Below are 15,332 nucleotides of genomic sequence, written 5' to 3'. Positions count from 1 at the left end.
AATTTTAAAATCCCTGGTAGCCCTTCGGGCAGGTACTCTTCGAAAATTAATTTAACTAGCCCAAATTAAAAATCTACTATTTTATTTTATTTATTTTAAATATAGAAAATCAGATAGGAGTTTAAATGTCAGTCAAAAATATTTTCAGTACACACATATCAACAAATATGAAGGAAGGAATTTTATTTCACTATTTACAGGGTATCTGCAGAATTTTTTAAAATATATTTAAGGCAATTTATGACAAGAGCTGCACAAGTAAAATGAACACAGAATGAGCGGCGTTGGACAATGTCTATGGTAACATACAGTTTTGAGCCATAAAATTACATGATTTACAGTTCAGATACAGGTTTTCACAAAAACAAAAATCTTATACAACAGCGTTTCAGGCTATAGACCGTTTTTATGAAAAGGGATCAATCAAGCATATAAATTATTATGTTAATTTAAAACGTATAAATATTACTGTCTTAATTGTTTAGATTTTTAGAAGGCACATCAACTTCTTTCTCGTTTACAACTCTATGTGTTTGCTGCGTGAAAACATGAGTTGATATCTGCATTGATCTGAGCATAAACAGTAAGAAAGGCTTATTGTAAATGCAGATTCACTCTCTGCCAGGAGGTGGCGCTTTAGGAGCGCTGAAATACTGCGGTTTCCCCGGAAACGCTGTACACAAAGCAGCTCCGCGCTCATAAACGCTGCTTTATCAGGAAATTAAAATGCCAACGACACGTTTCTGAGGACAGTCGGTTCCCTTCAGAGACATTCACATAAAGACATCCGCGCCGCGTTTTGACTTGAAACGTGCAGCTCATATTTATTCAGTGACATCATTGCCTTTTGAAGTTTAATCCAGCCGTATCGCGCGACTCTTGTCTTTCCGTCCCCAACTGTAAGACCTCATGAAATTATAATCAAGACATTTCTTATACCATTTAACGTATTTACAACTTTTTATGGCCTTAATTTTGATACAACTCACTTTCAGAGTTTTTAAGGACCCGCGGGAGATCTGTGTTTAAGGAGCCCGTCGGGCAGGCGGTGATGTATTTTGGTAGCCCGACTGGAAAACACAACAGCCCCGGGACGTCGGGCTAGCGATTTTGCGAGCCCTGCACTGTAGATGATGAGATTTGCAAAGCCTTTGCAATTTGACGTTGAGGAATGTTGTTTTTAAAGTATTCCACAATCTTTTTACGCACTCTTTCACAGATTGGAGAGCAATGTTCCCTCTAATTTTTTTCTTGCTGAGCAAAACTTTTCTCTATTGGGCAGACATTTCAGCCACCTGAGCAAAAACATTATTTATACCAGACCTGTGCAGCGCACACAAACAAGTGTGTAACTTTTAACTTTAATGTGCTATTTATATTGGATTTGACCCTTGATGTAACTAAATGATGTACATTTTAGGTTACCTGAGAAAACATTTTTACAGTATAATACACTGCCGTTCAAAAGTTTGGGGTCAGTACATTTTTTTAAAGAAGTTTGTTAGGCTCATGAAGGGTGTATCTATTTGATAAAAAATACTGAATATTATTTCACAAAATAATATTGTGAAATATTATTGCAATTTTAAATAAAAGTTTTCTATTTGAATATACTTTAACATATAATTTATTCCTGTGAAGCAAAGCTGAATTTTCAGAAATCATTCTAATATGCTAATTTATAATAAATGTTGGAAAAAGTTGTGCTGCTTAATATTTTTTTGGGACCTGTGATACTTTTCAAGATTCTTTGAGAAATAAAAAGTTAAAAAGAAAAGTTATTCAAAATAGAAATTATATCAAAACAACTGAAGCATTTAAACTGAGATCTGTAAGTTAAATATATAAAAAAAAATAAAAAAACGTGAATTCTTATATAGTTATCTAAACATCGCTATGAAGTACAGTTTGCACAATACACCTGTGTGTGACTGTAAATGTCTCAGCGTTTTGTTACCGTTCTGTTAATCATCCGCTATTTCCAGCACTTAATCAAGCCACTCTTCTTTAATACATGAGGACGTTTTATTTCACGTCACGGTGTTTGCGTTGCCTCTCGATTTGAACTATTTCATCTGCAACCATTGAAGTATTCGGTTTCTACAGCGACTCATTTGGCGCACATCATTCTCTTTCTATGAAACCTGTACACCGCATTCACCGGTTCTAACGCTATAGCGGCACCAGCTCTATAGCGGTTTACCCGAGCATTGCAATTCTTTCGTTTTAACTAGAGTACAGTCAAATGGCTTTCCCAACTCATTTTAGCGTGTGCGCGGCACATTATTTCTCTGCGCGGCTGCGGTGGGAACATTAGTTAGTTAGCTTAGAGGGAACATTGTTGGAGAGCCTCTGCCCATCTTTACTTCTGAGAGACATCCCTTTTATAGCTAATCATGTTACAGAACTGTTGTCAATTAACTTAATTAGTTGCTAGATGTTCTCCCAGCTGAATCTTTTCAAAATTTCTTGCTTTTTCAGCCCTTTGTTGCCCCGTGCCAACTTTTTTGAGACCTGTAGCAGGCATCAAATTTGAAATGAAATGTGTTATGTTCTCTAAGTTCTATTGTGAATACAATATTGGCTCATGTGATTTGAAAGTATTTTAGTTTTCATTTTATTCAAATTTAAAAATGTCCCAACATTTCCGGAATTCAGGTTGTAAAATGATCTAAATATCAGTGGTTGCTCTATATCTCCGATAATATGTTTTAGTAAGATGAGATTGAAATATAAATGCAATATAATGCAAACATATAATGCAATGCAGTGCTGACTGAGAGATGAAGAAATAAAGCTCCTCAGAAGATGTGAGATGAAGATCATTCCTCCGCTGAGGAACAGTGAAAGTAAAGCTCCTCAGAAGATCCTGATGATCAGATTTGAGACGCACTGATTTTTCTACAAAATGATTGATGCAGAATCAAGTAAAGCTGAGCTGCTTCAGTCCAGTAATTGGGGCTCTGTAGCGCCGGCCAGATGGAAAAAGTTCAAAAAGTTTGGTCCAGTAACTGTTCATCTGGAAATATGACTACAGTTATTCTGACGTTTACTTGATAAAAATCAGTCAAAGATTTGACAGCAGAAAGACACTGAAGCATCAGCTGAACAAATACACTAAAATAGCTTTCACTGGATGAAGAAATCTAAACTATCAATCAGAGACAGAAGACATGAGGAGATCGAGTGAAACAGGTTTAACAGCAGAGTTTGATCACATTAAATATGATTCAGTAGATTTATATAACTGAGCTAACATGAGCTTTATTAACTAATGTGTGGTTATTGTAAAGTGTTGGTCAGTGTTGCGCAGTCTCAGTCCAGACGGTCTGATCCGGGTTGGACCGGTCTAAAAGAGCGGAGCGTCTGTGGTTCTGTCACGCATGTTAAGGGAATGGGTGCCGCTGACTCAAGCGTGTCCCCGGATGGTGGCCCTGATCTTCAGATGTCTGCAGATTCAACTTTGAAGGATGTGAAATGTTTTCTCTCTCTCTCTTTCCTTTAATTTGATCTCACCATCTCACTCTCTCTCCCACCAGACTGTATCAGGATAGACTGTAACCTCAGTAAGTGTGGCAACTCGTTTACTAGCACTCAAACACACACACACACACACACACACACACACACACACACACACACACACACACACACACACACACACACACATGCAAACACACGCACACACACACAAGCATGCACACACACACAAACACACACACACACACACACACACACACACACACACACACACAAACACGCTCACGCTCACGCTCACACACACACACACACACACACACACACACACACACACACAGGTGTTAAATAAGTGTGTTGTTTCATGCTGTGTTTTGACACTGAAGGTAAGTGTGTTGCTGTGACTGGAGGAGATTTCTGAGCGTGTGTTTATGAATGAATGGCACTCATAAATCATAAACACACACACACACACACACACACACACACATCCCGACGTGAATCGCTAATAACTGCAGGATGGATTTGATGTTCTAATCCGTTTCAGAACGAGACTTTCATCTACATTCATCTCAGTCTCACAATAAAATCAACATGACAAAGCTTTTCATCTTCCCTCCTGGAAATTAATTTTACTTTGTCCCTTCAAATCATTTCTCATTTAATATTGAGTCACGCTTTGTGTTGTTAGTTTACAGCAAGACCAGTGACTGGAAAATGGGTTAGTTAATTAATTAATTAATTAATATGTATAAAATTATTATTATTATTAGTTTTATTATTATTTGTATATTGTATTATTATTATTATTATTATTGTTGTTGTTGGTTAGTGGTATTATTTAGCATTATTTTATGTATCAATATTTTAATATTATAATGTTTTATCAATATTTATAATTATTGTATTTCATTATTACCAATTATTATATTATCATTATATTTCATCACAGATGGTGTTTTTCAGCAGTAGTTTTCCCTGTTTTTGTGTGTTGTCTATATTTAGATGGTATTATAAACTCACTGCACAGCACTTGATTTTCTGTGTTTCAGGATAACGTGCACCACGTCATTAACAGCTGAGAGTCCGAGCGCTCCGCGAATAACTGTAATTAACCGTGAGCCGCACTTCACATGTGATCGTGTGTCTGCTGTGTGATACCGTCACACTGATGTGGCGTGTGCTGTCCTGAGCTCGCTTCCCCTAGTCTCCCGTTCGCTTCGAATCGGCCCGATCTGTGCGTGACCCCGGGCGCTGCTGCGATTTAGCCACAGCCAATTACCCAGAATGCCCTGTCAGGCCGCAGGAGCGGCGTGTGATTGGAGGCGACGGCGGCTCTCGTCTCGCTCTACAGGTGTATATGCAGGGCTGTTTGTGATATCCGCTCACATCCAAACACAAGCTATTAAAAACAATCATGCAAAGCCCAACGTGAACGACAGATTGAATCACAAACTCAAAGCTCAGAGAGACTCCCAGAGTCTTTGTTTTGAGTCCCCTCCAGCTTCTATTAAGTTCTTGTCATGAATAATGGAAACACATGAAAACAAGAGTCATAAATATGCAGCGGGTCACAATACGTTTGCCATTCTTAGGACGGCCTTGAGTTTCAGCCGTGCTCTGCAGTCATTATACACTTTCTCAACTAGTTCACATTAAAATTACTCTGAACAGAAAATATATTTAACTTCATATAAGAGCCTTCTAAACCTTTACCCATCAGCAGAGTTTAACTAATGACCTTGAGTCAGTGATCTCACTAAATTACACACTCTCTGTGTGTTGAGCTTTAATGTGCTTTATTGGCAGCTGCACAAAGGAAACAGAGTAATGACGGAGAAGGGCTCAGTGTTTCTCTGAATCATCAGAAGGAACATTAGTAAGTACACTAAAGCTCAGTCGAGGATCTGAAATGAGATCTGGCTGGATCACGGCTGTGGAAGTGTGACAGAACGCTGCATCTGTTATTTTATTACTTGTATACTATTTTATACAATAGTTCTTTCTGATCCTCGAATCTGATTAGCTTAAAAGAGTGCAATATTATGGTGATAATAGAACTCCAACCGCTTCATGGCAGATGCTCAAATCCACTGTAATTTTAAAAATAATACTGTTTTTTTTGTGTCATGGAATGTAGTTTTAAGTGGAGATGTGAGCTCCAGAGCGTCAGCGGTCGTTCTGCGCTCATGAACCCGCAGAGAGAGCGCCTCACCTCTGGAATTTACTGCTGGCTCTGATGTCTCTATAGTGGTTAAACCTGAGATATGATTAGTTTTGGGTAAATCTAACAGACAGTCTTTGGTCTCATTAATCGATTATTTGTTCTAGAGCAAATAGTTTTGGCTGAGGACAAAATCTCATCATGTTATATTTTATGCTTTTGACTGCATTGCCTAGTAACCTTTTTGATGGCTGTTAATAGTGTTTAGTATTGAGAAACTGTGTATGTTTGTGATGGTGATTTTAGTTACATTATACTGCCATTAGATGGCGACACAAGACTTTTTATATTGAAAGAGACTGAAATGCTGTTTTAAACAAGGAAGTTTTTTTGTTGTTGTTGTTTCAACACCAGCTTGTATGCAGCCAACAAATGCACTGATCATCCCTGTCTTCGGAAATCAACAGATGAAAGTATATTATGACAAAGATATCGCTTTCCTCAGTGGACATTCAAACTAATGCTTTATTGTGAATATGAGATTTATCTGAAGAATGAATGCTATATCAGATGCAGGTAATCACACTCGCTCAGTCCATCTCTCTCTCATAATACTCTACTACACATAATAAACCGCTGGTAATACAGTAATACAATAAGCTTTCAATGAAGCAACTCAACGTTCCCTCGTTACTAGTTCTAAATTGATGTTTTGGAATTAGTAACGAAGGCTTGGGCTCAACTGTTACACTGTCAACTTTAGATTTGAATCCGTGGCAGAAGGAAGTGTTTCACACAGAAGAGGGCATTTAAAGGCACTCCGTTGTTGTTCCTAATTTATTTACACAGTCATGCCGTCGAACTGTTGTATAAACGAAATATCACACTCGTAGCCATGAGATATGACTGTATATCGCACGGCTGTGATTACCTACCTACCTATTTTTATTTATGTATTTTTACATTGGTTTAATTTTATTTCAGTTTTATTTATAGTAATTTTAGTACCTGATCTTATTTTATTTTTTTTTATAAAATAAAAAAGGCAACATTTGTAAATTTAAAGTTTGAGTAATTTTCGTATGTCCTTTTGTAATTATTATTAGTTTTTTTTTTTTTAGTATTTTACTATTTATTAATAATAGTACAACATCTTTATTTTTATTTTTTTTTATACTTTACAAAATCTGACTTTGCTGCAGTTGAAATTGAACTGCTGTTTGGTCTGGTCAGAGGAGAACTGACCCCGACTGAGTCTGATTTCTCCCAAGGTTTTTTTCTCCATTCTGTCTCGGAGGGAGTTTTGGTTCCTTGCCGCTGTCGCCTCTGGCTTGCTCAGTTGGGGACACTTAATTTCCAGCGATATCGTCTAAATGATTGCACAGATACTATTTAAACTGAACTGAGCTGGACGATGACATCACTGAATTCAATAATGAAATGCCTTTAACTGAAAATTGAGTGTTTAATCTTGTCATTTTACACTATTGACACTATTTTCCTATTCTGATATTGGAAAGTTGCTTTGACACAATCTGTGTTGTTAAAAGTGCTATATAAATAAAGGTGACTTGACTTCACTATTTCATTTAGACAACATTTGTGTATTTTTTTGTTGTTGTTGTTTTTAAGTGCAGGTTTTTAATATAATATTAATATTTGATTTGATTTCAGCTTAATTTCAGTGACTGAGAATGACTCAGTTTTATGTTGAATATATATGTTGAATTATGTGTGTCTTTGTTAATGGTTACTAAAATCCTGAATTTAACTTACCCGACACTTATCACAACGACAGATTCACACGTGTGTGTGTGTGTGTGTGTGTGCGTGCACAGATATCTCCTCACAGTATGAGTGAGTTTGTGTGTGTGTTTGTGTGTGTGTGCACGGATATCTCCTCACAGTATGAGTGTGTGTGTGTGTGTGTGTGTGTGTGTGTGATTGTGTGCGTTTCTCTGTGTGTGTGTGTGTGTGTGTGTGTGTGTGATTGTGTGCGTTTCTGTGTCTGTCTGTCTGTGTGTGCGTGTGCGTGTGTGCACAGATATCTCCTCACAGTATGAGTGTGTGCGAGTAAGTGTGTGTGTGTGTGTGTGTGTGTGTGTGTGTGTGTGTGTGTGTGTGTGTGTGTGTGTGTGTGTTTCTGCGTGCGCATGTGTGCGTGCGTGTGTGTGTGTGTGCGCGCATGTGTGCGTGTGTGTATGTTTTTGTGACAAATGAGGACATAGATTTGTATAATAACAAGGGTATGACAGGTATTACAAGGAGAAGGTGACTTTTCAGGACATTACTCCATGTCCCCACTTTTCAAAACGCTTATAAATCACACAGAATGGAGTGTATTGAGAATCTGAAATAGCAGACAGTCTCCTGTAAGGGGTAGGTTTAGGTGTAGGGTTGGTGTAGGACAATAGCACATACAGTAAGTACAGTATAAAAACCATTACGCCTATGGATGTCCCCATTTTCACAAAAACAAACGTGTGTGTGTGTGTGTGTGAGTGTGAGTGTGAGTGTGAGTGTGTGTATCTGACCGCTCTCTTCTGCTGCAGGTAAAGGTCCAGAGATCCTGACGGCCGGTCAGAAACTGAATGATAATGAGTGGCACTCGGTGAAAGTGGTCCGGCGTGGGAGGAACTTGCAGCTGTCCGTGGATAACGTGACTGTGGAAGGTAGAAACTCATCTTTCATCAAGCTTCATTTGCTCATGAGCTCAGGTGGGAGGAAGATGAAACGGCAGTTTAACAGCAAACAGTCACTATTTAAAAGGGTCATATGATGCTTTTTTAAAGAACATTATTTTGTGTATTTGGTGTAACAGAATATGTTGACATGCTTTAATGTTCAAATACTTTACATTATTGTAGTTCCTCTAAGACCCGCCTCTCTCAAACGCTTCGTTTTCTACAAAGTCCTTCCTTCCGACAAGCGCGGTCTGCTCTGATTGGCCAACTGACACAGTGCATTGTGATTGGCCGAACACCACAAGCACGCATCAGAAATGTAACGCCCCTTTCCATAATCGCGAGCTTCAGCTTGTAAAATAAAAGTAAAGACAGTTAATAATGTTGTTAGTTTCACCATTAGTTCAAGAGGGGAACAGAGTCGCGTGACAGAAGCTCGTATGTGTTTGCACACAAGCCGCGTGTAGGAGCCATGCTTACTATCTTATTTAATTTTTCTATATGTTCATTTAAATGTTAGTTTGCTGCTTTATTGTTAATGTTGTTTATTTTGAGTGTGTGCCCTCTATAGGTGTGAAGGGAAAATGTTTAAAAGGACATGCCACCCCTGACAGGAAGGGGGCGCTGGTGCGAGAGCATACAGTCTTTCGACCGTGCGCATGGAGCTAAGATGGCATGGTGAAACAAACCTGCAATTAGCCTTTAAGTTGTTTTTTTTGTTTTATGTTGCAATCCAAGCTAATTTTGGTTTAATAAATTTCAGTTATTGTTTGGAACTACAAGTCTTTCTGGATTCATGCTACTTTGCACGCGTCGGATTATTGCATCAACACCTCCCACAGTGGCCAAGAAACAAGGGTCAAAATTGGAAAGTGGAAGCTTGTTTTTACCAATACATCGCGATTAAGACAGCTGACTCCACTGTGATCTGAGACCCTGTCTCTCTCTCTCTCTCTCTCTCTTACACACACACACACACACACGACGCGCAAAACTCCACATTTGAACAGTCAATAGAAAATGCTTAAACTAATAACAAAACATACAAAATGATTCAGAAGTGCCAGATTATCATAGCAAAATCAGAATTACCCCCTCTCCTAGGTTCACGAACCGGTCGTCCATAAAATGTGTTCTGATAACATCTGGGTTGTGTTGTTCTGTTGTAAGTAATCTTAATGATTCCTATTTGCATCTACTTCCGGAAGGCCAAATAAAGTGCTTTTGCTTTCGCATAGAAACACACAGCGTCTCGCTGACAGGCTGCTTCAACACTACTGCGGTTACTGAAACCATGACTTCTTTCTTTGCGTGAACATTTGGGCGGCATTACGCAAATATTTCCACATCGTGAGGTTGACATGTGGGGCGTGTTTGAATGAGCTGTTTTAGGGGGGCGTGGCAGAGTCTTAACTTTGATAAAGAATATCTCTTTGGTTTTGAGACTTTAGACTTTGCAACTTCAGGGATCTTATCTATACACAATCAGTTTGTAACACTCCAAAGAGAAAGAAAAACTTGAAATCGCATCATATGACCCATTTAAAGCTCCACACCCCACCCACCACAGAAATGTCAGCCAGTCAGAACGCACAAATAAATGACAGACACAGCATTTCTGATTAGCTCTTTTTATGATCTTTTTCTTTCTAGCTAGTGGAAAGAAAACATCTGAAATACACATTGAAGTGTTTATTGGTAACACTTTAGAATACTGTTCCATCGTTAATGAATAACTACACAGGAACAAATGGCTAATGCACTATTAACAATGTAGTAACTACTATTAACTAACAAGAAACTCTGATTAACGATTTAATAAGTAATAGCGCTAAGCTGAAACTGGTAGTTCACTATTAGCTAACCAATAACTACCGTATTGTCCCGAATATAAGACGACCCTGATTATAAGACGACCCCCCTTTTTCCAGATGTACCTTTTGGAAAAAGGCTTTTTGAAAACCAAATATTGTTTTTTGTTTGTTTTTCTCTCTGTAAAACACATTTTTTTTCTTAAATTATTTTCAAATTGCATATTTTTCCTATTTTAATTTTTGTTTTGAAAGTATGGTAAATACTGGTAAAATGTAGCAACAATGACATTGAAAAATATACACTTTTTGATATACCACTGAAATAACAGGTAGCCCATCTGAATTATATAACATTTAGGCTATCCATCTCATAGTAGCCTACCAACATTTTATTAACAGTAGAAGTGAAATCTTATTGTAATCTTCAAATCTGGGTATAGTCTTATGTTTTAAAATCACTTACAGAGGAAGTTTGGTCCCATCAGGCTAACATGACAGTCACGATTTTACAACACACATTACATTACATATTTCATGGCACACTCGTTTTATGCGTTTTGGCGCCACCTGTTGTTGTGGGTGTATTACTGACATGTCAAAGTCTAGACCCTGAATATAAGACGACTGCGTTTTTTCAGATGTATTTCCAAGAAAAAAACATTGTCTTATATTCGGGACAATACGGTACTATTTTCTTTCATATATCCTGAGAACTCCTAAGAATTACTTTATACAGGTTCAAAATTCATGTGAATTATGCATAATGAATAATTAATTCTAAAATGAAGATCACAGTAACCCACTAGTAATGATTTAAGTGTTACCAAATGCACTAGCAAAATGAATTACTAACCAGGACCTTACAAAAACCTTAAAAGTTTACAATGACTTCAGTAATTACTAGGGAGTTATCACGATCTTCACTTTAGAATACTGATCCAAATAATTAGTAATTCCTTCTGAAGAATTTGGTAATACTTGAGTCATTACTAGTGGGTTACCATGACCTTTACTTTAGAATGAATTATACATCATGTATTATTCATATTAATTATGAATCTGTATACAGTAGTTCTTAGTAGTTCTTGGGGAGGTATGAAAAAAATAATAGTTACTGATTAGCTAATAGTGAACTACCACATTCGACTAAGCACTATTACTCACTAATTCTTTGATCAGAGTTGCTTGTTAGTTACTAGTAGTTACTAGAGTGCTAATGTTGCATTACTCATGTGTTCTTGTGTAGTTATTCATTAATGATGGAACAGTATTCTAAAGTGTTACCTGTTTATTTTATTTCACTTCATTTATTTGTGTCTGTAGATTTGAATTAATAAACATATCTTTAAAGAGTTTTTCCTCCACTTCAGCAGCACTTACATACACCAAAACACCAAAGCCTCGTTTTCCAACTTAAACTTAACATTTCCGAAAATGTGTAATATAAGATGTTTGTCTTAATGTACTGCTATGAAGCTGGGGAAGTATGGTGGTTTAATGCCACAATACCTGTGATTCCAGCGCTGGCTGTGCATGTGGTGACTGTAGTTGTGTCCTGCAGGTCAGATGACCGGCGATCACACACGTCTGGAGTTACACAACATCGAGACGGGTATCATGACGGAGCGCAGGTTCATCTCTGTGGTGCCGTCTAACTTCATCGGGCACCTGCAGGGCCTGGCGCTGAACGGTGTGCCGTACCTGGACCAATGTAAGAACGGAGACATATCGTACTGCGAGCTGAACGCCCGCTTCGGCATGCGCCACATCATCGCTGACCCCGTGACCTTCCGCAACAAGGGCAGTTACTTGGCGCTGGCCACGCTGCAGGCGTATGCATCCATGCACCTGTTCTTCCAGTTCAAGACCACCAGCACCGACGGCCTGCTGCTCTTCAACAGCGGTGACGGCAGCGACTTCATTGTGGTGGAGCTGGTCAAAGGGTCAGTCGCATCTCGTGTCGTTCTGCAGAGTTTCACCGTTTAATGTCCTGCGCGGTGCTGGGGGGTAACACATTACAAGTAACACGAGCTACGCAACCAGATTACTTTTTTGAGTAACTAGTAAAGTAACGCATTACTTTTTAATTTAGAAGGAAATATCTGAGTTATTTTTTAACGCCAGTTACTGTGTTTCTCATGTATTGAGTGACAGCTCTGGTGTTGCCATGTTGAGAGAAATCAGGAGTAAGAACATGATCTTACTGTAGTTCTAGACTAAATATCAACATTATTTACTCATCTCACCTGCACAAAAACACATTCAGTGTTCCTCAAAATCAATAAAAACACTCAAATGCAAACTCAGAATATTATACAAACCTGCAATAATTAAATGTTAAGTAAGACAAATATCATTTATGTATTTAATCCCATTTTATTAACCAATGTCTTTGCTGCTGACCTTCGATGATCCATTTCAACCGTAATAATAATCAAAAACTGACACATTTGTGTATATTTTAGTTATTGCTGAATAGAGTTGATCTTTCTTCTCCTGCGTCATATTCTTCATGTGATTAGTTTGAGCGGCGTCCTCTACTGTACAGACGTGAATCTACATCTCCTTCAGTCTGAGCCGCATTCACTTCACTTTTGCTGTGAAAGGGCTTTTACGTTTGTAAAAGAAGAACTTTTTATATTTAAAACAAACAAGCAAGCCCTGCCCAGATTTAAAAAGTAACTCAAAAGTAACGTAACGCATTACTTTCCATAAAAAGTAACTAAGTAATGCAATTAGTCACTTTTTTAGGGAGTGACGTGATATTGTAATGCATTACTTTTAAAAGTAAATTTCCCCAACACTGGTCCTGGGTTTAGGAAAACTGTTTGGAAACAGTCTGTTGGTGTGCAGAATTACACACTTCACCTTCTCCAGACACAGTAAGACATTAGATGCAATAAAATGTGCATGGAGTTCATGTTGAGACTTTGGTATCTTGGCAAATCTGAGATATCTTCTGAAACACAAGAGATTGCATCACATTATTTTACTTGAAAATTACTTGAGATATTAACTCTTTCACCGCCAGTGTTTTTTAAAAAAGTTGCCAGCCACCGCCAGCGTTTTTGATGATTTTCACCTAACTTTGACGGCCCTCAGAATATTTTCTGCTATGAATATAAGAACTATTTTACTATTTTATTCTATCTTCATGTGTTTATGTTTTATGACCATTTGAATACAGGTGGGTACCATCAAAAATACAACATTTTGGACAAAAAACTGAGAAAAATGCATTTTTATCAAAGTAGTGCATTTTCATGCAAAATACATTCATGTCATATTCTTTCACCTGTAAATAATTATATGAATAATTTAAATTGCATTCAATAAACAGAACAAACAGACACACACACACACACACACACACACACACACACACACACACAAACATATACATACATATGATTATACACACGCACACAGGCTACATACATATATGCATACATGCACACACACACACACACACACACACACACACACGTGCACATACACACACACACACACACACACAAACATATACATACATATGATTATACACACACACACAGGCTGCATACATATACTGTACACACACACACACACACACACACACACACACACACACACACACACACACATATACATACATATGCATACATATACTGTACACACACACACAGGCTACATACATACATATGCATACATATACTGTACATGCACACACACACACAAACATATACATACATATGATTATACACACACACACAGGCTACATACATACATATACTGTACACACACACACACACACACATGCACACACACACACACACACAAATATATACATACATATGATTATACACACACACAGGCTACATACATACATATGCATACATGTACAGACAGACAGACAGATAGATAGATAGATAGATAGACAGACAGACAGACAGACAGACAGACAGACAGATAGATAGATAGATAGATAGATAGATAGATAGCCCACACACACACACCACACACACACCCCTATTCAGATCTACGGATCGGTTATAACTACAGATGTTTCTGTGTCTGTAAATGCATCTCTCTCACTGACTACATCGTCCCGATCAGATTCAAAATGGTCAAAGCATGATCTACATAGGCTATGATCTATATATGATCTACATTTTCTCTGATCCTTCCATGTATGCCGATCGTCTTCTATTCGCACCCTAAAGACCCGGAAGTCCCGTAACTCATTCAGGACATGTGCTAGGGCTTTCCTTACCGTAATACACCTAGAACACGGATTGCCGTAAAAACTCGTCAATGGCGGGGAAGCGTTGTCTCTTAATTGACGAGATATCTCGTCAATGGCGTTGAAAGAGTTAAAGAGATCTTTCTGTGTGTAAGAAGTTTGCTTTGCGTTAAGTTTGCTTAACAGTGTTATTTTAGTATTATTTATATATTATTAATATTTTGAATTAGCAGTTGTTTTTATATTTTCAGTTTTCATTTTAATTTTAGCTTTATTAATTTTGTTATGTGCTTTTATTATTTTCATTACTTTTTAAATATAATTTTATAGGTTTATTTTTATTTTTTTCAGCTTTAATATTTTTAGTACTTAAACTTAAATTAATCTATAATATAAAATAACGATTTGCTTAATGGTTATATATGTCAGACTTTGTCTCAGTGTCTTGTTTCCCCCTCCTCTCGTGCCCTTATTTGGAGTTCCTGTTCCTGTCCTCGTTATGTCTTCATTAGTTTATTAGTCCCCAGCCGTGTGTTGTTAATTATCTAGTTTTCCCCAGCCTTCATAAGCCCTGTGTTTCCCTGCCTCAGTGTCCGGTCTTAGATTGTCATAGTTGTCAGTAATTGTTATTTTGTGATTGTCGTTCCGTGTCTCCAGTGTTCCCTGTGTTTGGCTCAATAAAGTATATTGTTTAAGAACAATTAAACAGAGCCTCCTCGCTTCTGGCTCCTACGTGGGATCGTGACAGAAAGGGACTTAAGTGCCCGCCAGTGCCTGCTCCTCGCAAGAGCCCTCCTACGTCTCCGCTGGTCCCGTCCAGCTCCGCGCTTCCAGAGCGCCCCCAAGAGTCCGCGCTTCCAGACTGCCTGCGCCACGAAGGCGTCTCCCTATCTCCACGCTGCCAGAGCGCCCCAAAGAGTCCGCGCTTCCAGAGCGCCCCGTGCCTGCGCCACGAAGGCATCTCCCTATCT

At 38.2% G+C, this 15,332-nt stretch overlaps 1 protein-coding gene across 9 annotated transcripts in view; it reads left to right on the top strand.

Moving 5' to 3' along the window:
- nrxn2b (neurexin 2b) overlaps nucleotides 1-15,332 on the top strand; it is a 476,055-nt gene that overhangs the window by 288,376 nt on the left and 172,347 nt on the right. For 8 of the 9 annotated variants that reach the window (XM_058781462.1, XM_058781464.1, XM_058781461.1 and 5 more), the window contains 3 exons: nucleotides 3,540-3,566; nucleotides 8,194-8,313; nucleotides 11,701-12,082. In XM_058781462.1, coding sequence (XP_058637445.1) covers nucleotides 3,540-3,566; nucleotides 8,194-8,313; nucleotides 11,701-12,082 — 529 coding nt within the window. The remainder of the gene's footprint in view (nucleotides 1-3,539; nucleotides 3,567-8,193; nucleotides 8,314-11,700; nucleotides 12,083-15,332) is intronic. The other variant, XM_058781459.1, reaches the window with a different exon arrangement.

Source organism: Onychostoma macrolepis, chromosome 07 (genome assembly GCF_012432095.1).
Source record: "Onychostoma macrolepis isolate SWU-2019 chromosome 07, ASM1243209v1, whole genome shotgun sequence".
In the NCBI taxonomy this organism is placed as follows: Eukaryota; Metazoa; Chordata; class Actinopteri; order Cypriniformes; family Cyprinidae; genus Onychostoma; species Onychostoma macrolepis.
Note: the sequence above shows the minus strand (reverse complement) of the source record. Positions and strands in the feature narration are given on the sequence as shown.